At 57.8% G+C, this 26,231-nt stretch overlaps 1 protein-coding gene across 1 annotated transcript in view; it reads right to left on the minus strand.

The window, feature by feature from the left end:
* Positions 1-26,231, minus strand: part of atg2a (autophagy related 2A) — a 174,866-nt gene that overhangs the window by 55,703 nt on the left and 92,932 nt on the right. Inside the window, exons 24-25 of the mRNA XM_041181922.1 lie at positions 24,998-25,104; positions 22,230-22,322 (exon numbers count right to left, since the gene is read on the minus strand). Coding sequence (XP_041037856.1) covers positions 22,230-22,322; positions 24,998-25,104 — 200 coding nt within the window. The remainder of the gene's footprint in view (positions 1-22,229; positions 22,323-24,997; positions 25,105-26,231) is intronic.

The raw sequence follows: 26,231 nt of genomic DNA on the forward strand, positions 1-26,231 counted from the left end.
CCTCCACCGCCTCCCTATCTCAGTCACCTCCTTCAAATCCCTCCACCGCATCACCCCTCCCACCGCCTCCCTATCTCAGTCACCTCCTTCAAATCCCTCCCACCGCCTCCCTATCTCAGTCACCTCCTTCAAATCCCTCCCACCACCTCCCTATCTCAGTCACCTCCTTCAAATCCCTCCCACCGCCTCCCTATCTCAGTCACCTCCTTCAAATCCCTCCACCGCCTCCCTATCTCAGTCACCTCCTTCAAATCCCTCCCACCACCTCCCTATCTCAGTCACCTCCTTCAAATCCCTCCCACCGCCTCCCTATCTCAGTCACCTCCTTCAAATCCCTCCCACCACCTCCCTATCTCAGTCACCTCCTTCAAATCCCTCCACCGCCTCCCTATCTCAGTCACCTCCTTCAAATCCCTCCACCGCCTCCCTATCTCAGTCACCTCCTTCAAATCCCTCCCACCACCTCCCTATCTCAGTCACCTCCTTCAAATCCTCCCCCGCCTCCCTATCTCAGTCACCTCCTTCAAATCCCTCCCACCACCTCCCTATCTCAGTCACCTCCTTCAAATCCCTCCCACCGCCTCCCTATCTCAGTCACCTCCTTCAAATCCCTCCACCGCCTCCCTATCTCAGTCACCTCCTTCAAATCCCTCCACCGCATCACCCCTCCCACCGCCTCCCTATCTCAGTCACCTCCTTCAAATCCCTCCCACCGCCTCCCTATCTCAGTCACCTCCTTCAAATCCCTCCCACCACCTCCCTATCTCAGTCACCTCCTTCAAATCCCTCCCACCGCCTCCCTATCTCAGTCACCTCCTTCAAATCCCTCCACCGCCTCCCTATCTCAGTCACCTCCTTCAAATCCCTCCACCGCCTCCCTATCTCAGTCACCTCCTTCAAATCCCTCCACCGCATCACCCCTCCCACCGCCTCCCTATCTCAGTCACCTCCTTCAAATCCCTCCCACCGCCTCCCTATCTCAGTCACCTCCTTCAAATCCCTCCCACCGCCTCCCTATCTCAGTCACCTCCTTCAAATCCCTCCCACCGCCTCCCTATCTCAGTCACCTCCTTCAAATCCCTCCACCACCTCCCTATCTCAGTCACCTCCTTCAAATCCCTCCCACCACCTCCCTATCTCAGTCACCTCCTTCAAATCCCTCCACCGCCTCCCTATCTCATTCACCTCCTTCAAATCCCTCCACCGCCTCCCTATCTCAGTCACCTCCTTCAAATCCCTCCCACCACCTCCCTATCTCAGTCACCTCCTTCAAATCCCTCCACCGCATCACCCTCCCACCGCCTCCCTATCTCAGTCACCTCCTTCAAATCCCTCCCACCGCCTCCCTATCTCAGTCACCTCCTTCAAATCCCTCCCACCGCCTCCCTATCTCAGTCACCTCCTTCAAATCCCTCCCACCGCCTCCCTATCTCAGTCACCTCCTTCAAATCCCTCCACCACCTCCCTATCTCAGTCACCTCCTTCAAATCCCTCCACCGCCTCCCTATCTCAGTCACCTCCTTCAAATCCCTCCACCGTCTCCCTATCTCAGTCACCTCCTTCAAATCCCTCCACCGCCTCCCTATCTCAGTCACCTCCTTCAAATCCCTCCCACCGCCTCCCTATCTCAGTCACCTCCTTCAAATCCCTCCCACCGCCTCCCTATCTCAGTCACCTCCTTCAAATCCCTCCACCGCCTCCCTATCTCAGTCACCTCCTTCAAATCCCTCCACCGCATCACCCCTCCCACCGCCTCCCTATCTCAGTCACCTCCTTCAAATCCCTCCACCGCCTCCCTATCTCAGTCACCTCCTTCAAATCCCTCCCACCGCCTCCCTATCTCAGTCACCTCCTTCAAATCCCTCCACCGCCTCCCTATCTCAGTCACCTCCTTCAAATCCCTCCACCGCCTCCCTATCTCAGTCACCTCCTTCAAATCCCTCCCACCACCTCCCTATCTCAGTCACCTCCTTCAAATCCCTCCACCGCCTCCCTATCTCAGTCACCTCCTTCAAATCCCTCCACCGCCTCCCTATCTCAGTCACCTCCTTCAAATCCCTCCACCGCCTCCCTATCTCAGTCACCTCCTTCAAATCCCTCCCACCGCCTCCCTATCTCAGTCACCTCCTTCAAATCCCTCCACCGCCTCCCTATCTCAGTCACCTCCTTCAAATCCCTCCACCGCCTCCCTATCTCAGTCACCTCCTTCAAATCCCTCCACCGCATCACCCCTCCACCGCCTCCCTATCTCAGTCACCTCCTTCAAATCCCTCCCACCGCCTCCCTATCTCAGTCACCTCCTTCAAATCCCTCCCACCGCCTCCCTATCTCAGTCACCTCCTTCAAATCCCTCCACCGCCTCCCTATCTCAGTCACCTCCTTCAAATCCCTCCACCGCCTCCCTATCTCAGTCACCTCCTTCAAATCCCTCCCACCGCCTCCCTATCTCAGTCACCTCCTTCAAATCCCTCCCACCGCCTCCCTATCTCAGTCACCTCCTTCAAATCCCTCCCACCACCTCCCTATCTCAGTCACCTCCTTCAAATCCCTCCCACCGCCTCCCTATCTCAGTCACCTCCTTCAAATCCCTCCCACCGCCTCCCTATCTCAGTCACCTCCTTCAAATCCCTCCACCGCCTCCCTATCTCAGTCACCTCCTTCAAATCCCTCCCACCGCCTCCCTATCTCAGTCACCTCCTTCAAATCCCTCCCACCACCTCCCTATCTCAGTCACCTCCTTCAAATCCCTCCCACCGCCTCCCTATCTCAGTCACCTCCTTCAAATCCCTCCCACCACCTCCCTATCTCAGTCACCTCCTTCAAATCCCTCCCACCGCCTCCCTATCTCAGTCACCTCCTTCAAATCCCTCCCACCGCCTCCCTATCTCAGTCACCTCCTTCAAATCCCTCCACCGCCTCCCTATCTCAGTCACCTCCTTCAAATCCCTCCCACCGCCTCCCTATCTCAGTCACCTCCTTCAAATCCCTCCCACCGCCTCCCTATCTCAGTCACCTCCTTCAAATCCCTCCCACCGCCTCCCTATCTCAGTCACCTCCTTCAAATCCCTCCCACCGCCTCCCTATCTCAGTCACCTCCTTCAAATCCCTCCACCGCCTCCCTATCTCAGTCACCTCCTTCAAATCCCTCCACCGCCTCCCTATCTCAGTCACCTCCTTCAAATCCCTCCACCGCATCACCCCTCCCACCGCCTCCCTATCTCAGTCACCTCCTTCAAATCCCTCCCACCGCCTCCCTATCTCAGTCACCTCCTTCAAATCCCTCCCACCACCTCCCTATCTCAGTCACCTCCTTCAAATCCCTCCCACCGCCTCCCTATCTCAGTCACCTCCTTCAAATCCCTCCACCGCCTCCCTATCTCAGTCACCTCCTTCAAATCCCTCCACCGCCTCCCTATCTCAGTCACCTCCTTCAAATCCCTCCACCGCCTCCCTATCTCAGTCACCTCCTTCAAATCCCTCCACCGCCTCCCTATCTCAGTCACCTCCTTCAAATCCCTCCACCGCCTCCCTATCTCAGTCACCTCCTTCAAATCCCTCCACCGCCTCCCTATCTCAGTCACCTCCTTCAAATCCCTCCCACCACCTCCCTATCTCAGTCACCTCCTTCAAATCCCTCCACCGCCTCCCTATCTCAGTCACCTCCTTCAAATCCCTCCACCGCCTCCCTATCTCAGTCACCTCCTTCAAATCCCTCCACCGCATCACCCCTCCCACCGCCTCCCTATCTCAGTCACCTCCTTCAAATCCCTCCCACCGCCTCCCTATCTCAGTCACCTCCTTCAAATCCCTCCCACCACCTCCCTATCTCAGTCACCTCCTTCAAATCCCTCCACCGCATCACCCCTCCCACCGCCTCCCTATCTCAGTCACCTCCTTCAAATCCCTCCCACCGCCTCCCTATCTCAGTCACCTCCTTCAAATCCCTCCCACCGCCTCCCTATCTCAGTCACCTCCTTCAAATCCCTCCACCGCCTCCCTATCTCAGTCACCTCCTTCAAATCCCTCCCACCACCTCCCTATCTCAGTCACCTCCTTCAAATCCCTCCACCGCCTCCCTATCTCAGTCACCTCCTTCAAATCCCTCCCACCACCTCCCTATCTCAGTCACCTCCTTCAAATCCCTCCCACCGCCTCCCTATCTCAGTCACCTCCTTCAAATCCCTCCCACCACCTCCCTATCTCAGTCACCTCCTTCAAATCCCTCCACTGCCTCCCTATCTCAGTCACCTCCTTCAAATCCCTCCCACCGCCTCCCTATCTCAGTCACCTCCTTCAAATCCCTCCACCGCCTCCCTATCTCAGTCACCTCCTTCAAATCCCTCCCACCACCTCCCTATCTCAGTCACCTCCTTCAAATCCCTCCCACCGCCTCCCTATCTCAGTCACCTCCTTCAAATCCCTCCACCGCCTCCCTATCTCAGTCACCTCCTTCAAATCCCTCCACCGCATCACCCCTCCCACCGCCTCCCTATCTCAGTCACCTCCTTCAAATCCCTCCCACCGCCTCCCTATCTCAGTCACCTCCTTCAAATCCCTCCCACCACCTCCCTATCTCAGTCACCTCCTTCAAATCCCTCCACCGCATCACCCCTCCCACCGCCTCCCTATCTCAGTCACCTCCTTCAAATCCCTCCCACCGCCTCCCTATCTCAGTCACCTCCTTCAAATCCCTCCCACCGCCTCCCTATCTCAGTCACCTCCTTCAAATCCCTCCCACCGCCTCCCTATCTCAGTCACCTCCTTCAAATCCCTCCCACCACCTCCCTATCTCAGTCACCTCCTTCAAATCCCTCCCACCACCTCCCTATCTCAGTCACCTCCTTCAAATCCCTCCACCGCCTCCCTATCTCATTCACCTCCTTCAAATCCCTCCCACCGCCTCCCTATCTCACTCACCTCCTTCAAATCCCTCCCACCACCTCCCTATCTCAGTCACCTCCTTCAAATCCCTCCACCGCATCACCCCTCCCACCGCCTCCCTATCTCAGTCACCTCCTTCAAATCCCTCCCACCGCCTCCCTATCTCAGTCACCTCCTTCAAATCCCTCCCACCGCCTCCCTATCTCAGTCACCTCCTTCAAATCCCTCCCACCGCCTCCCTATCTCAGTCACCTCCTTCAAATCCCTCCCACCACCTCCCTATCTCAGTCACCTCCTTCAAATCCCTCCACCGCCTCCCTATCTCAGTCACCTCCTTCAAATCCCTCCACCGTCTCCCTATCTCAGTCACCTCCTTCAAATCCCTCCACCGCCTCCCTATCTCAGTCACCTCCTTCAAATCCCTCCCACCGCCTCCCTATCTCAGTCACCTCCTTCAAATCCCTCCACCGCCTCCCTATCTCAGTCACCTCCTTCAAATCCCTCCACCGCCTCCCTATCTCAGTCACCTCCTTCAAATCCCTCCACCGCATCACCCCTCCCACCGCCTCCCTATCTCAGTCACCTCCTTCAAATCCCTCCACCGCCTCCCTATCTCAGTCACCTCCTTCAAATCCCTCCCACCGCCTCCCTATCTCAGTCACCTCCTTCAAATCCCTCCACCGCCTCCCTATCTCAGTCACCTCCTTCAAATCCCTCCACCGCCTCCCTATCTCAGTCACCTCCTTCAAATCCCTCCCACCACCTCCCTATCTCAGTCACCTCCTTCAAATCCCTCCACCGCCTCCCTATCTCAGTCACCTCCTTCAAATCCCTCCACCGCCTCCCTATCTCAGTCACCTCCTTCAAATCCCTCCACCGCCTCCCTATCTCAGTCACCTCCTTCAAATCCCTCCCACCGCCTCCCTATCTCAGTCACCTCCTTCAAATCCCTCCACCGCCTCCCTATCTCAGTCACCTCCTTCAAATCCCTCCACCGCCTCCCTATCTCAGTCACCTCCTTCAAATCCCTCCACCGCATCACCCCTCCCACCGCCTCCCTATCTCAGTCACCTCCTTCAAATCCCTCCCACCGCCTCCCTATCTCAGTCACCTCCTTCAAATCCCTCCCACCGCCTCCCTATCTCAGTCACCTCCTTCAAATCCCTCCACCGCCTCCCTATCTCAGTCACCTCCTTCAAATCCCTCCACCGCCTCCCTATCTCAGTCACCTCCTTCAAATCCCTCCCACCGCCTCCCTATCTCAGTCACCTCCTTCAAATCCCTCCCACCGCCTCCCTATCTCAGTCACCTCCTTCAAATCCCTCCCACCACCTCCCTATCTCAGTCACCTCCTTCAAATCCCTCCCACCGCCTCCCTATCTCAGTCACCTCCTTCAAATCCCTCCCACCGCCTCCCTATCTCAGTCACCTCCTTCAAATCCCTCCACCGCCTCCCTATCTCAGTCACCTCCTTCAAATCCCTCCCACCGCCTCCCTATCTCAGTCACCTCCTTCAAATCCCTCCCACCGCCTCCCTATCTCAGTCACCTCCTTCAAATCCCTCCCACCGCCTCCCTATCTCAGTCACCTCCTTCAAATCCCTCCACCGCCTCCCTATCTCAGTCACCTCCTTCAAATCCCTCCCACCGCCTCCCTATCTCAGTCACCTCCTTCAAATCCCTCCCAACACCTCCCTATCTCAGTCACCTCCTTCAAATCCCTCCCACCACCTCCCTATCTCAGTCACCTCCTTCAAATCCCTCCCACCGCCTCCCTATCTCAGTCACCTCCTTCAAATCCCTCCCACCGCCTCCCTATCTCAGTCACCTCCTTCAAATCCCTCCCACCACCTCCCTATCTCAGTCACCTCCTTCAAATCCCTCCCACCGCCTCCCTATCTCAGTCACCTCCTTCAAATCCCTCCCACCACCTCCCTATCTCAGTCACCTCCTTCAAATCCCTCCCACCGCCTCCCTATCTCAGTCACCTCCTTCAAATCCCTCCCACCGCCTCCCTATCTCAGTCACCTCCTTCAAATCCCTCCACCGCCTCCCTATCTCAGTCACCTCCTTCAAATCCCTCCCACCACCTCCCTATCTCAGTCACCTCCTTCAAATCCCTCCCACCACCTCCCTATCTCAGTCACCTCCTTCAAATCCCTCCCACCACCTCCCTATCTCAGTCACCTCCTTCAAATCCCTCCCACCACCTCCCTATCTCAGTCACCTCCTTCAAATCCCTCCACCGCCTCCCTATCTCAGTCACCTCCTTCAAATCCCTCCACCGCCTCCCTATCTCAGTCACCTCCTTCAAATCCCTCCCACCGCCTCCCTATCTCAGTCACCTCCTTCAAATCCCTCCACCGCCTCCCTATCTCAGTCACCTCCTTCAAATCCCTCCACCGCATCACCCCTCCCACCGCGTCCCTATCTCAGTCACCTCCTTCAAATCCCTCCACCGCATCACCCCTCCCACCGCCTCCCTATCTCAGTCACCTCCTTCAAATCCCTCCCACCGCCTCCCTATCTCAGTCACTTCCTTCAAATCCCTCCCACCACCTCCCTATCTCAGTCACCTCCTTCAAATCCCTCCACCGCATCACCCCTCCCACCGCCTCCCTATCTCAGTCACCTCCTTCAAATCCCTCCACCGCCTCCCTATCTCAGTCACCTCCTTCAAATCCCTCCCACCGCCTCCCTATCTCAGTCACCTCCTTCAAATCCCTCCACCGCCTCCCTATCTCAGTCACCTCCTTCAAATCCCTCCCACCGCCTCCCTATCTCAGTCACCTCCTTCAAATCCCTCCCACCGCCTCCCTATCTCAGTCACCTCCTTCAAATCCCTCCCACCGCCTCCCTATCTCAGTCACCTCCTTCAAATCCCTCCACCGCCTCCCTATCTCAGTCACCTCCTTCAAATCCCTCCACCGCCTCCCTATCTCAGTCACCTCCTTCAAATCCCTCCACCGCATCACCCCTCCCACCGCCTCCCTATCTCAGTCACCTCCTTCAAATCCCTCCCACCGCCTCCCTATCTCAGTCACCTCCTTCAAATCCCTCCCACCGCCTCCCTATCTCAGTCACCTCCTTCAAATCCCTCCACCGCCTCCCTATCTCAGTCACCTCCTTCAAATCCCTCCACCGCCTCCCTATCTCAGTCACCTCCTTCAAATCCCTCCCACCGCCTCCCTATCTCAGTCACCTCCTTCAAATCCCTCCCACCGCCTCCCTATCTCAGTCACCTCCTTCAAATCCCTCCCACCACCTCCCTATCTCAGTCACCTCCTTCAAATCCCTCCCACCGCCTCCCTATCTCAGTCACCTCCTTCAAATCCCTCCCACCGCCTCCCTATCTCAGTCACCTCCTTCAAATCCCTCCACCGCCTCCCTATCTCAGTCACCTCCTTCAAATCCCTCCCACCGCCTCCCTATCTCAGTCACCTCCTTCAAATCCCTCCCACCGCCTCCCTATCTCAGTCACCTCCTTCAAATCCCTCCCACCGCCTCCCTATCTCAGTCACCTCCTTCAAATCCCTCCACCGCCTCCCTATCTCAGTCACCTCCTTCAAATCCCTCCCACCGCCTCCCTATCTCAGTCACCTTCTTCAAATCCCTCCCAACACCTCCCTATCTCAGTCACCTCCTTCAAATCCCTCCCACCACCTCCCTATCTCAGTCACCTCCTTCAAATCCCTCCACCGCATCACCCCTCCCACCGCCTCCCTATCTCAGTCACCTCCTTCAAATCCCTCCCACCGCCTCCCTATCTCAGTCACCTCCTTCAAATCCCTCCCACCGCCTCCCTATCTCAGTCACCTCCTTCAAATCCCTCCCACCGCCTCCCTATCTCAGTCACCTCCTTCAAATCCCTCCCACCGCCTCCCTATCTCAGTCACCTCCTTCAAATCCCTCCACCGCCTCCCTATCTCAGTCACCTCCTTCAAATCCCTCCACCGCCTCCCTATCTCAGTCACCTCCTTCAAATCCCTCCACCGCATCACCCCTCCCACCGCCTCCCTATCTCAGTCACCTCCTTCAAATCCCTCCCACCGCCTCCCTATCTCAGTCACCTCCTTCAAATCCCTCCCACCGCCTCCCTATCTCAGTCACCTCCTTCAAATCCCTCCACCGCCTCCCTATCTCAGTCACCTCCTTCAAATCCCTCCACCGCCTCCCTATCTCAGTCACCTCCTTCAAATCCCTCCCACCGCCTCCCTATCTCAGTCACCTCCTTCAAATCCCTCCCACCGCCTCCCTATCTCAGTCACCTCCTTCAAATCCCTCCCACCACCTCCCTATCTCAGTCACCTCCTTCAAATCCCTCCCACCGCCTCCCTATCTCAGTCACCTCCTTCAAATCCCTCCCACCGCCTCCCTATCTCAGTCACCTCCTTCAAATCCCTCCACCGCCTCCCTATCTCAGTCACCTCCTTCAAATCCCTCCCACCGCCTCCCTATCTCAGTCACCTCCTTCAAATCCCTCCCACCGCCTCCCTATCTCAGTCACCTCCTTCAAATCCCTCCCACCGCCTCCCTATCTCAGTCACCTCCTTCAAATCCCTCCACCGCCTCCCTATCTCAGTCACCTCCTTCAAATCCCTCCCACCGCCTCCCTATCTCAGTGACCTTCTTCAAATCCCTCCCAACACCTCCCTATCTCAGTCACCTCCTTCAAATCCCTCCCACCACCTCCCTATCTCAGTCACCTCCTTCAAATCCCTCCACCGCATCACCCCTCCCACCGCCTCCCTATCTCAGTCACCTCCTTCAAATCCCTCCCACCGCCTCCCTATCTCAGTCACCTCCTTCAAATCCCTCCCACCGCCTCCCTATCTCAGTCACCTCCTTCAAATCCCTCCACCGCCTCCCTATCTCAGTCACCTCCTTCAAATCCCTCCCACCACCTCCCTATCTCAGTCACCTCCTTCAAATCCCTCCACCGCCTCCCTATCTCAGTCACCTCCTTCAAATCCCTCCCACCACCTCCCTATCTCAGTCACCTCCTTCAAATCCCTCCCACCGCCTCCCTATCTCAGTCACCTCCTTCAAATCCCTCCCACCACCTCCCTATCTCAGTCACCTCCTTCAAATCCCTCCACTGCCTCCCTATCTCAGTCACCTCCTTCAAATCCCTCCCACCGCCTCCCTATCTCAGTCACCTCCTTCAAATCCCTCCCACCGCCTCCCTATCTCAGTCACCTCCTTCAAATCCCTCCCACCACCTCCCTATCTCAGTCACCTCCTTCAAATCCCTCCCACCGCCTCCCTATCTCAGTCACCTCCTTCAAATCCCTCCACCGCCTCCCTATCTCAGTCACCTCCTTCAAATCCCTCCACCGCATCACCCCTCCCACCGCCTCCCTATCTCAGTCACCTCCTTCAAATCCCTCCCACCGCCTCCCTATCTCAGTCACCTCCTTCAAATCCCTCCCACCACCTCCCTATCTCAGTCACCTCCTTCAAATCCCTCCACCGCATCACCCCTCCCACCGCCTCCCTATCTCAGTCACCTCCTTCAAATCCCTCCCACCGCCTCCCTATCTCAGTCACCTCCTTCAAATCCCTCCCACCGCCTCCCTATCTCAGTCACCTCCTTCAAATCCCTCCCACCGCCTCCCTATCTCAGTCACCTCCTTCAAATCCCTCCCACCACCTCCCTATCTCAGTCACCTCCTTCAAATCCCTCCCACCACCTCCCTATCTCAGTCACCTCCTTCAAATCCCTCCACCGCCTCCCTATCTCATTCACCTCCTTCAAATCCCTCCCACCGCCTCCCTATCTCACTCACCTCCTTCAAATCCCTCCCACCACCTCCCTATCTCAGTCACCTCCTTCAAATCCCTCCACCGCATCACCCCTCCCACCGCCTCCCTATCTCAGTCACCTCCTTCAAATCCCTCCCACCGCCTCCCTATCTCAGTCACCTCCTTCAAATCCCTCCCACCGCCTCCCTATCTCAGTCACCTCCTTCAAATCCCTCCCACCGCCTCCCTATCTCAGTCACCTCCTTCAAATCCCTCCCACCACCTCCCTATCTCAGTCACCTCCTTCAAATCCCTCCACCGCCTCCCTATCTCAGTCACCTCCTTCAAATCCCTCCACCGTCTCCCTATCTCAGTCACCTCCTTCAAATCCCTCCACCGCCTCCCTATCTCAGTCACCTCCTTCAAATCCCTCCCACCGCCTCCCTATCTCAGTCACCTCCTTCAAATCCCTCCACCGCCTCCCTATCTCAGTCACCTCCTTCAAATCCCTCCACCGCCTCCCTATCTCAGTCACCTCCTTCAAATCCCTCCACCGCATCACCCCTCCCACCGCCTCCCTATCTCAGTCACCTCCTTCAAATCCCTCCACCGCCTCCCTATCTCAGTCACCTCCTTCAAATCCCTCCCACCGCCTCCCTATCTCAGTCACCTCCTTCAAATCCCTCCACCGCCTCCCTATCTCAGTCACCTCCTTCAAATCCCTCCACCGCCTCCCTATCTCAGTCACCTCCTTCAAATCCCTCCCACCACCTCCCTATCTCAGTCACCTCCTTCAAATCCCTCCACCGCCTCCCTATCTCAGTCACCTCCTTCAAATCCCTCCACCGCCTCCCTATCTCAGTCACCTCCTTCAAATCCCTCCACCGCCTCCCTATCTCAGTCACCTCCTTCAAATCCCTCCCACCGCCTCCCTATCTCAGTCACCTCCTTCAAATCCCTCCACCGCCTCCCTATCTCAGTCACCTCCTTCAAATCCCTCCACCGCCTCCCTATCTCAGTCACCTCCTTCAAATCCCTCCACCGCATCACCCATCCCACCGCCTCCCTATCTCAGTCACCTCCTTCAAATCCCTCCCACCGCCTCCCTATCTCAGTCACCTCCTTCAAATCCCTCCCACCGCCTCCCTATCTCAGTCACCTCCTTCAAATCCCTCCACCGCCTCCCTATCTCAGTCACCTCCTTCAAATCCCTCCACCGCCTCCCTATCTCAGTCACCTCCTTCAAATCCCTCCCACCGCCTCCCTATCTCAGTCACCTCCTTCAAATCCCTCCCACCGCCTCCCTATCTCAGTCACCTCCTTCAAATCCCTCCCACCACCTCCCTATCTCAGTCACCTCCTTCAAATCCCTCCCACCGCCTCCCTATCTCAGTCACCTCCTTCAAATCCCTCCCACCGCCTCCCTATCTCAGTCACCTCCTTCAAATCCCTCCACCGCCTCCCTATCTCAGTCACCTCCTTCAAATCCCTCCCACCGCCTCCCTATCTCAGTCACCTCCTTCAAATCCCTCCCACCGCCTCCCTATCTCAGTCACCTCCTTCAAATCCCTCCCACCGCCTCCCTATCTCAGTCACCTCCTTCAAATCCCTCCACCGCCTCCCTATCTCAGTCACCTCCTTCAAATCCCTCCCACCGCCTCCCTATCTCAGTCACCTCCTTCAAATCCCTCCCAACACCTCCCTATCTCAGTCACCTCCTTCAAATCCCTCCCACCACCTCCCTATCTCAGTCACCTCCTTCAAATCCCTCCCACCGCCTCCCTATCTCAGTCACCTCCTTCAAATCCCTCCCACCGCCTCCCTATCTCAGTCACCTCCTTCAAATCCCTCCCACCACCTCCCTATCTCAGTCACCTCCTTCAAATCCCTCCCACCGCCTCCCTATCTCAGTCACCTCCTTCAAATCCCTCCCACCACCTCCCTATCTCAGTCACCTCCTTCAAATCCCTCCCACCGCCTCCCTATCTCAGTCACCTCCTTCAAATCCCTCCCACCGCCTCCCTATCTCAGTCACCTCCTTCAAATCCCTCCACCGCCTCCCTATCTCAGTCACCTCCTTCAAATCCCTCCCACCACCTCCCTATCTCAGTCACCTCCTTCAAATCCCTCCCACCACCTCCCTATCTCAGTCACCTCCTTCAAATCCCTCCCACCACCTCCCTATCTCAGTCACCTCCTTCAAATCCCTCCCACCACCTCCCTATCTCAGTCACCTCCTTCAAATCCCTCCACCGCCTCCCTATCTGCAGTCACCTCCATCAATTCCCTCCTCCCGGCCTTTCCCATCTCTAGTCACCTCCGTCACTATCCCTCCCACCGCCTCCTACTCAGGCACCTCCTTCAAATCCCGCCACCGCCCGCCCCCTATCTCAGTCACCTCCTTCAATCCCTCCACCTGCCATCATCCCCTCCCACCGCGTCCCTCTCTCAGTCCCCTCCTACTAATAGCCCTCCCCCCGCATACCACCCCTCCCCACCGCCTTCCCTATCTCCGTCACCTCCTTCAAATCCCTCCCACCCGCCTCCCCTATCTCAGTCACTTCCTTCAAATCCCTCCCACCACTCTCCCTATCTCAGTCACCTCCTTCAACTCCCTCCACCGCATCACCCCTCCCACCGCCTCCCCTATCTCAGTCACTCCTTCAAATCCTCCACCGCCTCCCTCTCTCAGTCACCTCCTTCAATCCCTCCCACCGCCTCCCTATCTCAGTCACCTCCTTCAAATCCCTCCACCGCCTCCCTATCTCAGTCACCTCCTTCAAATCCCTCCCACCGCCTCCCTATCTCAGTCACCTCCTTCAAATCCCTCCCACCCGCCTCCCTATCTCAGATCACCTCCTTCAAATCCCTCCCACCGCCCTCCCTATCTCAGTCACCTCCTTCAAATCCTCCACCGCCTCCCTATCTCAGTCACCTCCTTCAAATCCCTCCACCGCCTCCCTATCTCAGTCACCTCCTTCAAATCCCTCCACCGATCACCCCTGCCCACCGCCTCCCTATCTCAGTCACCTCCTTCAAATCCCTCCCACCGCCTCCCTATCTCAGGCACCCTCCTTCAAATCCCTCCCACGCCTCCCTATCTCAGTCACCTCCTTCAAATCCTCCACCGCCTCCCTATCTCAGTCACCTCCTTCAAACCCTCCACCGCCTCCCTATCTCAGTCACCTCCTTCAAATCCCTCCCACCGCCTCCCTATCTCAGTCACCTCCTTCAAATCCCTCCCACCGCCTCCCTATCTCAGTCACCTCCTTCAAATCCCTCCCACCACCTCCCTATCTCAGTCACCTCCTTCAAATCCCTCCCACCGCCTCCCTATCTCAGTCACCTCCTTCAAATCCCTCCCACCGCCTCCCTATCTCAGTCACCTCCTTCAAATCCCTCCACCGCCTCCCTATCTCAGTCACCTCCTTCAAATCCCTCCCACCGCCTCCCTATCTCAGTCACCTCCTTCAAATCCCTCCCACCGCCTCCCTATCTCAGTCACCTCCTTCAAATCCCTCCCACCGCCTCCCTATCTCAGTCACCTCCTTCAAATCCCTCCACCGCCTCCCTATCTCAGTCACCTCCTTCAAATCCCTCCCACCGCCTCCCTATCTCAGTCACCTCCTTCAAATCCCTCCCAACACCTCCCTATCTCAGTCACCTCCTTCAAATCCCTCCCACCACCTCCCTATCTCAGTCACCTCCTTCAAAATCCCTCCCACCGCCTCCCTATCTCAGTGCACCTCCTTCAAATCCCTCCCACCGCCTCCCTATCTCAGTCACCTCCTTCAAATCCCTCCCACCACCTCCCTATCTCAGTCACCTCCTTCAAATCCCTCCCACCGCCTCCCTAGCTCAGTCAACTCCTTCAAATCCCTCCCACCCACCTCCCTATCTCAGTCACCTCCTTCAAATCCCTCCCACGCCTCCCTATCTCAGTCACCTCCTTCAAATCCCTCCCACCCCCCTCCCTATCTCAGTCACCTCCTTCAAATCCTCCCAACGCCTCCCTATCTCAGTTCCCTCCTTCAAATCCCTCCCACCACCTCCCTATCTCAGTCACCTCCTTCAAATCCCTCCCTCCAGCCGCCCTATCTCAGTCACCTCCTTCATATTCCCCTCCCACCACCTCCCTATCTCAGTCACTCCTGCTAATCCCTCCCACCACCTCCCTATCTCAGTCACCTCCTTCAAATCCCTCCCCACCCGCCTCCCTATCTCAGTCACCTCCTTCAAATCCCTCCACCGCCTCCCTATCTCAGTCACCTCCTTCAAATCCCTCCCACCGCCTCCCTATCTCAGTCACCTCCTTCAAATCCCTCCACCGCCTCCCTATCTCAGTCACCTCCTTCAAATCCCTCCACCGCATCACCCCTCCCACCGCCTCCCTATCTCAGTCACCTCCTTCAAATCCCTCCACCGCATCACCCCTCCCACCGCCTCCCTATCTCAGTCACCTCCTTCAAATCCCTCCCACCGCCTCCCTATCTCAGTCACTTCCTTCAAATCTCTCCCACCACCTCCCTATCTCAGTCACCTCCTTCAAATCCCTCCACCGCATCACCCCTCCCACCGCCTCCCTATCTCAGTCACCTCCTTCAAATCCCTCCACCGCCTCCCTATCTCAGTCACCTCCTTCAAATCCCTCCCACCGCCTCCCTATCTCAGTCACCTCCTTCAAATCCCTCCACCGCCTCCCTATCTCAGTCACCTCCTTCAAATCCCTCCCACCGCCTCCCTATCTCAGTCACCTCCTTCAAATCCCTCCCACCGCCTCCCTATCTCAGTCACCTCCTTCAAATCCCTCCCACCGCCTCCCTATCTCAGTCACCTCCTTCAAATCCCTCCCACCGCCTCCCTATCTCAGTCACCTCCTTCAAATCCCTCCCACCGCCTCCCTATCTCACTCACCTCCTTCAAATCCCTCCCACCACCTCCCTATCTCAGTCACCTCCTTCAAATCCCTCCACCGCATCACCCCTCCCACCGCCTCCCTATCTCAGTCACCTCCTTCAAATCCCTCCCACCGCCTCCCTATCTCAGTCACCTCCTTCAAATCCCTCCCACCGCCTCCCTATCTCAGTCACCTCCTTCAAATCCCTCCCACCGCCTCCCTATCTCAGTCACCTCCTTCAAATCCCTCCCACCACCTCCCTATCTCAGTCACCTCCTTCAAATCCCTCCACCGCCTCCCTATCTCAGTCACCTCCTTCAAATCCCTCCACCGTCTCCCTATCTCAGTCACCTCCTTCAAATCCCTCCACCGCCTCCCTATCTCAGTCACCTCCTTCAAATCCCTCCCACCGCCTCCCTATCTCAGTCACCTCCTTCAAATCCCTCCACCGCCTCCCTATCTCAGTCACCTCCTTCAAATCCCTCCACCGCCTCCCTATCTCAGTCACCTCCTTCAAATCCCTCCACCGCATCACCCCTCCCACCGCCTCCCTATCTCAGTCACCTCCTTCAAATCCCTCCACCGCCTCCCTATCTCAGTCACCTCCTTCAAATCCCTCCCACCGCCTCCCTATCTCAGTCACCTCCTTCAAATCCCTCCACCGCCTCCCTATCTCAGTCACCTCCTTCAAATCCCTCCACCGCCTCCCTATCTCAGTCACCTCCTTCAAATCCCTCCCACCACCTCCCTATCTCAGTCACCTCCTTCAAATCCCTCCACCGCCTCCCTATCTCAGTCACCTCCTTCAAATCCCTCCACCGCCTCCCTATCTCAGTCCACCTCCTTCAAATCCCTCCACCCGCCTCCCTATCTCAGTCACCTCTTCAAATCCCTCCCACCGCCTCCCTATCTCAGGTCACCTCCTTCAAATCCCTCCACCGCCTCCCTATCTCAGTCACCTCCTTCAAATCCCTCCACCGCCTCCCTATCTCAGTCACCTCCTTCAAATCCCTCCACCGCATCACCCCTCCCACCGCCTCCCTATCTCAGTCACCTCCTTCAAATCCCTCCACTCCGCCTCCCTATCTCAGTCACCCTCCTTCAAATCCCTCACCGCCTCCCTATCTCAGTCACCTCCTTCAAATCCCTCCCACCGCCTCCCTATCTCAGTCACCTCCTTCAAATCCCTCCACCGCCTCCCCTTATCTCAGTCACCTCCTTCAAATCCCTCCCACCGCCTCCCTATCTCAGTCCACCTCCTTCAAATCCTCCAACACCTCCCTCTATCTCAGTCACCTCCTTCAAATCCCTCCCACCGACCTCCCTATCTCAGTCCACCTCCTTCAAATCCCTCCCACCGCCTCCCTATCTCAGTCACCTCCTTCAAATCCCTCCACCGCCTCCCTATCTCAGTCACCTCCTTCAAATCCCTCCACCGCCTCCCTATCTCAGTCACCTCCTTCAAATCCCTCCCACCGCCTCCCTATCTCAGTCACCTCCTTCAAATCCCTCCCACCGCCTCCCTATCTCAGTCACCTCCTTCAAATCCCTCCCACCGCCTCCCTATCTCAGTCACCTCCTTCAAATCCCTCCACCGCCTCCCTATCTCAGTCACCTCCTTCAAATCCCTCCCACCGCCTCCCTATCTCAGTCACCTCCTTCAAATCCCTCCCAACACCTCCCTATCTCAGTCACCTCCTTCAAATCCCTCCCACCACCTCCCTATCTCAGTCACCTCCTTCAAATCCCTCCCACCGCCTCCCTATCTCAGTCACCTCCTTCAAATCCCTCCCACCGCCTCCCTATCTCAGTCACCTCCTTCAAATTCCCTCCCCCACCTTCCCTATCTCGAAGTCCACCTCCCTTCAAATCCTCCCCCGCCTCCCTATTCAGTCCCACCCTCCTTCAAGTCCCTCCACACCACCACCTCCCTATCTCATCACCTCCTTCAATCCCTCCAACCGCCTCCCTATCTCGAGTCACCTCCTGCAATCCCGCCACCGAACCTCGGCCTATCTACAGTCACCCTCCTTCAAATTCCCTGCCACCCGCCTCCCTAATCTCAGTCACCTCCTTCAAATCCCTCCCACCACCTCCCTATCTCAGTCACCTCCTTCAAATCCCTCCCACCACCTCCCTATCTCAGTCACCTCCTTCAAATCCTCCCACCTCTCCTATCTCAGTCACCGCCTTCAAATCCCTCCACCACCGCCCTATCTCAGTCAACCGTTCCTTCAAATCCTCCACCGCCTCCCTATCTCATCACCTCCTTCAAAATCCCTCCACCGCCTCCCTATCTCAGTCCAACACTCCTTCAAATCCCTCCCACCGCCTCCCTATCTCAGTCACCTCCTTCAAACCCTCCACCGCCTCCCTATCTCAGTCACCTCCTTCAAATCCCTCCACCGCATCACCCCCTCCCACCGCGTCCCTATCTCAGTCACCTCCTTCAAATCCCTCACCGCATCACCCCTCCCACCGCCTCCCTATCTCAGTCACCTCCCTTCAAATCCCTCCCACCGCCCTCCCTATCTCAGTCACTTCCTTCAAATCCCTCCCACCACCTCCCTATCTCAGTCACCTCCTTCAAATCCCTCCACCGCATCACCCCTCCCACCGCCTCCCTATCTCAGTCACCTCCTTCAATCCCTCCACCGCCTCCCTATCTCAGTCACCTCCTTCAAAATCCCTCCCACCGCCTCCCTATCTCAGTCACCTCCTTCAAATCCCTCCACCGCCTCCCTATCTCAGTCACCTCCTTCAAATCCTCCCACCGCCTCCAATCTCAGTCAAACCTCATCTCAGTCACCTCCTTCAAATCCCACCCACCGCCTCCCTATCTCAGTCACCTCCTTCAAATCCCTCCCACCGCCTCCCTATCTCAGTCACCTCCTTCAAATCCCTCCACCGCCTCCCTATCTCAGTCACCTCCTTCAAATCCCTCCACCGCCTCCCTATCTCAGTCACCTCCTTCAAATCCCTCCACCGCATCACCCCTCCCACCGCCTCCCTATCTCAGTCACCTCCTTCAAATCCCTCCCACCGCCTCCCTATCTCAGTCACCTCCTTCAAATCCCTCCCACCGCCTCCCTATCTCAGTCACCTCCTTCAAATCCCTCCACCGCCTCCCTATCTCAGTCACCTCCTTCAAATCCCTCCACCGCCTCCCTATCTCAGTCACCTCCTTCAAATCCCTCCCACCGCCTCCCTATCTCAGTCACCTCCTTCAAATCCCTCCCACCGCCTCCCTATCTCAGTCACCTCCTTCAAATCCCTCCCACCACCTCCCTATCTCAGTCACCTCCTTCAAATCCCTCCCACCGCCTCCCTATCTCAGTCACCTCCTTCAAATCCCGCCCACCGCCTCCTATCTTCAGTCACCTCCTTCAAATCCCTCCACCCGCCTCCCTATCTCAGTCACCTCCTTCAAATCCTCCCAATACCCTCACGCACCGCCTCCTATCTCAGTCACCTCTTCAAATCCCTCCCACCGCCTCCCTATCTCAGGTCACCTCCTTCTAATCCCTCCCACCGCCTCCCTATCTCAGTCACCTCCTTCAAATCCCTCCACCGCCTCCCTATCTCAGTCACCTCCTTCAAATCCCTCCCACCGCCTCCCTATCTCAGTCACCTCCTTCAAATCCCTCCCACCGCCTCCCTATCTCAGTCACCTCCTTCAAATCCCTCCCACCACCTCCCTATCTCAGTCACCTCCTTCAAATCCCTCCCACCGCCTCCCTATCTCAGTCACCTCCTTCAAATCCCTCCCACCACCTCCCTATCTCAGTCACCTCTCCTTCAAATCCCTCCCACCGCCTCCCTATCTCAGTCACCTCCTTCAAATCCCTCCCACCGCCTCCCTATCTCAGTCACCTTCCGTTCAAAGCCCTCCCACCACCTCCCTATCTCAGTCACCTTCCTTCAAAATCCCTCCCAACCCACACGCCTCCCTATATCTCAGTCCACCCTCGCTTCAAATCCCCTCCCACCACATCCCTATCTCAGTCACCTCCGTCAAATCCCTCCCACCGCCTCCCTATCTTCAGTCACCTCCTTCAAATCCCTCCCACCCCCACCTCCTCCCTATCTCAGTCACCTCCTTCAAATCCCGCCAACCGCCTCCCTATCTCATCCAACTCCTTCAAATCCTCCCAGACCACCTCCATATCTCAGTCACCGCCTTCAAAATCCCGTCCACCACTCCCTATCTCAGTCACCTCCTTCACATCCCTCCCACCACCTCCCTATCTCAGTCACCTCCTTCAAATCCCCTCCACCACCTCCCTATCTCAGTCACCTCCTTCAAATCCCTCCACCGCCTCCCTATCTCAGTCACCTCCTTCAAATCCCTCCACCGCCTCCCTATCTCAGTCACCTCCTTCAAATCCCTCCCACCGCCTCCCTATATCAGTCACCTCCTTCAAATCCCTCCACCGCCTCCCTATCTCAGTCACCTCCTTCAAATCCCTCCACCCGCATCACCCCTCCCACCGCCTCCCTATCTCAGTCACCTCCTTCAAATCCCTCCACCGCATCACCCCTCCCACCGCCTCCCTATCTCAGTCACCTCCTTCAAATCCCTCCACCGCCTCCCTATCTCAGTCACTTCCTTCAAATCCCTCCCACCACCTCCCTATCTCAGTCACCTCCTTCAAATCCCTCCACCGCATCACCCCTCCCACCGCCTCCCTATCTCAGTCACCTCCTTCAAATCCCTCCACCGCCTCCCTATCTCAGTCACCTCCTTCAAATCCCTCCCACCGCCTCCCTATCTCAGTCACCTCCTTCAAATCCCTCCACCGCCTCCCTATCTCAGTCACCTCCTTCAAATCCCTCCACCGCCTCCCTATCTCAGTCACCTCCTTCAAATCCCTCCCACCGCCTCCCTATCTCAGTCACCTCCTTCAAATCCCTCCCACCGCCTCCCTATCTCAGTCACCTCCTTCAAATCCCTCCCACCGCCTCCCTATCTCAGTCACCTCCTTCAAATCCCTCCACCGCCTCCCTATCTCAGTCACCTCCTTCAAATCCCTCCACCGCCTCCCTATCTCAGTCACCTCCTTCAAATCCCTCCACCGCCTCCCTATCTCAGTCACCTCCTTCAAATCCCTCCACCGCCTCCCTATCTCAGTCACCTCCTTCAAATCCCTCCACCGCCTCCCTATCTCAGTCACCTCCTTCAAATCCCTCCACCGCATCACCCCTCCCACCGCCTCCCTATCTCAGTCACCTCCTTCAAATCCCTCCACCGCATCACCCCTCCCACCGCCTCCCTATCTCAGTCACCTCCTTCAAATCCCTCCACCGCCTCCCTATCTCAGTCACCTCCTTCAAATCCCTCCCACCACCTCCCTATCTCAGTCACCTCCTTCAAATCCCTCCCACCGCATCACCCCCTCCCACCGCCTCCCTATCTACGTCACCTCCTTCAAATCCCTCCACGCCTCCCTATCTCAGTCACCTCCTTCAAATCCCTCCCACCCGCCTCCCTATCTCAGTCACCTCCTTCAAATCCCTCCACCGCCTCCCTATCTCAGTCACCTCTTCAAATCCCTCCCACCGCCTCCCTATCTCAGTCACCCTCTTCAAATCCCTCCCACCGCCTCCCTATCTCAGTCACCTCCTTCAAATCCCTCCCACCGCTCCCTATCTCAGTCCCTCCTTCAAATCCCACCCCACCGCCTCCCTATCTGAGTCACCTCCTTCAAATCCCTCCACCGCCTCCCTATCCTCAGTCACCTCCTTCAAATCCCTCCACCGCCTCCCTATCTCAGTCACCTCCTTCAAATCCCTCCCACCGCCTCCCTATCTCAGTCACCTCCTTCAAATCTCTCCCACCACCTCCCTATCTCAGTCACCTCCTTCAAATCCCTCCCACCACCTCCCTATCTCAGTCACCTCCTTCAAATCCCTCCACCGCATCACCCCTCCCACCGCCTCCCTATCTCAGTCACCTCCTTCAAATCCCTCCCACCGCCTCCCTATCTCAGTCACCTCCTTCAAATCCCTCCCACCACCTCCCTATCTCAGTCACCTCCTTCAAATCCCTCCCACCGCCTCCCTATCTCAGTCACCTCCTGCAAAATCCCTCCCACCACCTCCTATCTCAGTCACCTCCTTCAAATCCCTCCCACCACCTCCCTATCTCAGTCACCTCCTTCAAATCCCTCCCACCGCCTCCCTATCTCAGTCACCTCCTTCAAATCCCTCCCACCGCCTCCCTATCTCAGTCACCTCCTTCAAATCCCTCCACCGCCTCCCTATCTCAGTCACCTCCTTCAAATCCCTCCCACCACCTCCCTATCTCAGTCACCTCCTTCAAATCCCTCCCACCGCCTCCCTATCTCAGTCACCTCCTTCAAATCCCTCCACCGCCTCCCTATCTCAGTCACCTCCTTCAAATCCCTCCCACCACCTCCCTATCTCAGTCACCTCCTTCAAATCCCTCCCACCGCCTCCCTATCTCAGTCACCTCCTTCAAATCCCTCCACCGCCTCCCTATCTCAGTCACCTCCTTCAAATCCCTCCACCGCCTCCCTATCTCAGTCACCTCCTTCAGCCCTACAACCCTCCAAGATATGAGAGCTCCAATTCTCCAAACTTGCCTGGGGCCCCAATATCTCCTCCTCATGAGGCTCGGAGCTGAGACTCTCTCTCGATCGGGCCCCCTGTGAAAGGCACTGGGGCGTTTAATCGCGGCGTCCTACCTGAGATGGAAAGTGGCCGTGTCGACGATGATGTTGCTGGACAGGGTGAAGGTTTCTGCCGTGATTAAGACTCGGACCGGGAGGTAGAGAGGTCTAGGACGTTGGGAAACAAAAAGAACACCAAACAGTGGTCAGCAGGAACAGCCCACGGTTCGCAGAGAGAGAGAGAGAGGGGGGGAGGGAGGGAGGGAGGTTATCGGGAATCAGACTGAACGTAAAGAGTTCAAATGGAAACAGGGCGCGCGCCATCAGCTGGAGGGAGTTATGCAGCAACAGAAACAGAAAGCGCTGGGAAAAGCTCGGCAGGTCCGGCAGCGCCTGTGGAGGGAGAGACAGGGTTAACGTTCCCGGTCTGATATTTTGCAGCTCTGAGGAAGAGTCACCCGGATTCGGAACGTTAACCCTGTTTCTCTCCCCACAGACGCTGCCGGACCGCAGAGTTTCCGCCCTCTCTTTTTACTTCGGATTTCCAGCACCCGCGATACTTTGCTTTTCGGCACCTTCAGCCAGGGGGGACCCCCCCGCCGCCACCTGATCGAATTCACTCCTAGGCAACCCCAGGCTCGCCGGAGAGGTTTCTGGGGGGAAGGACGTTGGCGGAGGTGGAGCGGGAGCGGGGTGAGGGGTGGGGGGGGGGGGTGGGGAGAGAGAGAAGCATCAGGGCGGCGTACAGAGCCGGGGGTGTGGGGGGGGGGGGGGGGGGGGGGGGGGCAGCGAGAGGTACAGCGAGAGAGAGGAATGGTGAGGTAGGGGAGAGAGAGGCGGTGAGAGAAAGAGAGATAGAGGGAGAGGAGGGAATATAGAGAGGGACGGAAGAGGAGGGAAGGGGAGGGACACTGGGGGGGAGAGAGAGAGAGAGTGATGACGGGGAGAGAGAGAGACGGCGGGGGAGAGAGAGAGAGAGACGGCGGGGGAGAGAGAGAGACGGCGGGGGGAGAGAGAGAGACGGCGGGGGGAGAGAGAAAGACACGGCGGGGGGAGAGAGAGAGAGACGGCGGGGGGAGAGAGAGAGAGACGGCGAGGGGAGAGAGAGAGAGACGGCGGGGGGAGAGAGAGAGAGACGGCGGGGGGAGAGAGAGCGAGACGGCGGGGGGAGAGAGAGAGAGACGGCGGGGGGGGAGAGAGAGAGAGGCGGCAGGGGGAGAGAGAGAGACACGGCGGGGGGAGCGAGAGAGAGATGGCGGGGGGAGAGAGAGCGAGACGGCGGGGGGGGAGAGAGAGAGACGGCAGGAGGGGAGAGAGAGAGACGGCGGTGGGGAGAGAGAGAGACGGCGGGGGAGAGAGAGAGAGACGGCGGGGGGAGAGAGAGAGAGACGGCGGGGGGAGAGAGAGACGGCGAGGGGAGAGAGAGACGGCGGGGGGAGAGAGAGAGAGACGGCGGGGGGGAGAGAGAGAGAGACGGCGGGGGGAGCGAGAGAGAGACGGCGGAGGGAGAGTGAGAGAGGCGGCGGGGGGAGAGAGAGACGGCGGGGGGAGAGTGAGAGAGACGGCGGGGGGAGAGAGAGAGATACGGCGGGGGGAGAGAGAGAGAGACGGCGGGGGGAGAGAGAGAGAGAGACGGCGGGGGAGAGAGAGAGAGAGACGGCGGGGGGAGAGAGAGAGAGACGGCTGGGGGGGAGAGAGCGAGACGGCGGGGGGAGAGAGAGAGAGACGGCGGGGGGAGAGAGAGAGAGACGGCGGGGGGAGAGAGAGACGGCAGGTGGAGAGAGAGACTGCGGGGGGAGAGAGAGACAGCGGGGGGGGAGAGAGAGACGGCGGGGGGAGAGAGAGAGAGAGACGGCGGGGGGAGAGAGAGAGAGACGGCGGGGGGAGAGAGAGAGAGGCAGCGGGGGGGAGAGAGAGAGAGACGGCGGGGGGAGAGAGAGACGGCAGGGGGAGAGAGAGACGGCAGGGGGAGAGAGAGACGGCAGGGGGAGAGAGAGAGAGACGGCGGGGGAGAGAGAGAGAGACGGCGGGGGAGAGAGAGAGAGACGGCGGGGGGGAGAGAGAGATGGCGGGGGGAGAGCGAGAGACGGCGGGGGGAGAGCGAGAGACGGCGGGGGGAGAGAGAGAGACTGCGGGGGGAGAGAGAGAGATGGCGGGGGAGAGAGAGAGACGGCGGGGGAGAGAGAGACGGCGGGGGAGAGAGAGACGGCGGGGGAGAGAGAGACGGCGGGGGGAGAGAGAGACGGCGGGGGGAGAGAGAGACGGCGGGGGGAGAGAGAGACGGCGGGGGGAGAGAGAGAGAGACGGCGGGGGGAGAGAGAGAGAGACGGCGGGGGGAGAGAGAGACGGCGGGGGGAGAGAGAGACGGCGGAGGGGAGAGAGAGACGGCGGGGGGAGAGAGAGAGACGGCGGGGGGAGAGAGAGAGACGCAGTGAGGGACAGAAAGATGGGGAGGGGCAGGCCGACCATGAAGCGGTTGGGGACATAGAGAGATAGAGAGGCAGGGACAGACACAGATGATCTCATGGGAATATTATGATGGTGTACCATGCACAGCTTCATTTCTGCCACCTGAAGAGACAAGGTGCTTGGCTGATCCACCACGGAGGGAACCAGGAGGGAAGGGGCCCTGTCCACTGAATCCTCAGCTGGGCCCCCTGACTATATTCACACAACAGCCAGGCCGTGAGGGGCTTGTCCCGTTACGTGCAATGACTCCAGGGAGGCGCAGCATGCCCACAGGACCAGCACTGCCGCCGGCTGGGGGTGGGGGTGCAGAAGTGGGACCTGGGGGTGGGCGGGGTCAAAGAGAGGACACTCGACGCAAAATTCCGCACACTTACCTGTAGTCGACGGCACAGCTGACAAGGTGGGTGTGCAGGACTGTGATCACCGTGGGGGGGCTGTAGCCCAGAATTGGGTCGTCAATCACATCGAAGAAATCCATCAACTGCGAGAGAAGGAACAGCACCGGCTGAACAAGGGAGTCCTTAACACAGATACGCCGGCCGGCCGACTCCTGACAGAGCGTTACCACAGCACCATCTCCACCCACCCCACCCCACCCCGACCCACCCCACCCCCCCCACTGTTCCCCACCTTCCTACCCGGAATTGGGGGGTCCGAGGGGTTGCTGTGCCGAGGAAGATCTGAATCAGGCCGGTCCGTGCGTTCCCCAGCACCCGGGTCTGTGGCCCGGAATGGAGGCATGGGGACCGAGCGTCCACTCCTTGTGGAGTGTTCGCTTCCGACCAGAACAGCTCACGTGGAGAAATCGAAACCCACCCCTGAGTTCATACAGCGCAAAACATTCAGGCCTGGCATTTCCACAGCACCTTCCAGATGGTCAAGATGCTCCCAGAGCCTATTTACTGCCGATTGTTAATTAAGGGAAAACACTGTTTATGAGATAGTCAGTGTAATGTAGCCACAGCGAGCTGTGATAACGCCTTGATCGCCTGTGGTTAGTGCTGTTGGTTGAGGCATAAACATTGGCCCCAGGGCACCGGGGAGAACTCCCTCATGCTCTTCTCCCAATAGTGGCTGTGGGATTTTTTACGTTCAACTAAAGGGACTGATGGAGCCTCAATTTAACATCTCAGGTGAAAGATGGTGCCTCTGACAGTGCAGCACTACTTCAGTCCTGTGCCTCCTACACTGTGACACTTCCTCTGTACTGCCCCTCCAATAGTGCAGTGCTAACTCAGTACTGACCCTCCAACAGTGCAGCGTTCCTTCAATATTGACCCTCTGACTGTGCAACGCTCCCTCAGTACTGACCCTTTGACAGTGCAGCACTCCCTCAGCACTGACCCTCCGACAGTGCAGCACTCCCTCAGTACTGACCCTCCCACAGTGCAGCACTCCCTCAGTACTGACCCTCCGACAGTGCAGCACTCCCTCAGTACTGACCCTCCGACAGTGCAGCACTCCCTCAGTACTGACCCTCCGACAGTACAGCACGCCCTCCGTGCTGACCCTCCGACATTGCAGCAGTCCCTCTGCACTGATCCTCTGACAGTGCAGTATGCCCTCAATACTGCCTCTATTACAGTATAACAGAACCTCAGTACTGGC

The sequence above is a fragment of the Carcharodon carcharias genome, assembly GCF_017639515.1.
Source record: "Carcharodon carcharias isolate sCarCar2 chromosome 37 unlocalized genomic scaffold, sCarCar2.pri SUPER_37_unloc_1, whole genome shotgun sequence".
Classification (NCBI taxonomy): Eukaryota; Metazoa; Chordata; class Chondrichthyes; order Lamniformes; family Lamnidae; genus Carcharodon; species Carcharodon carcharias.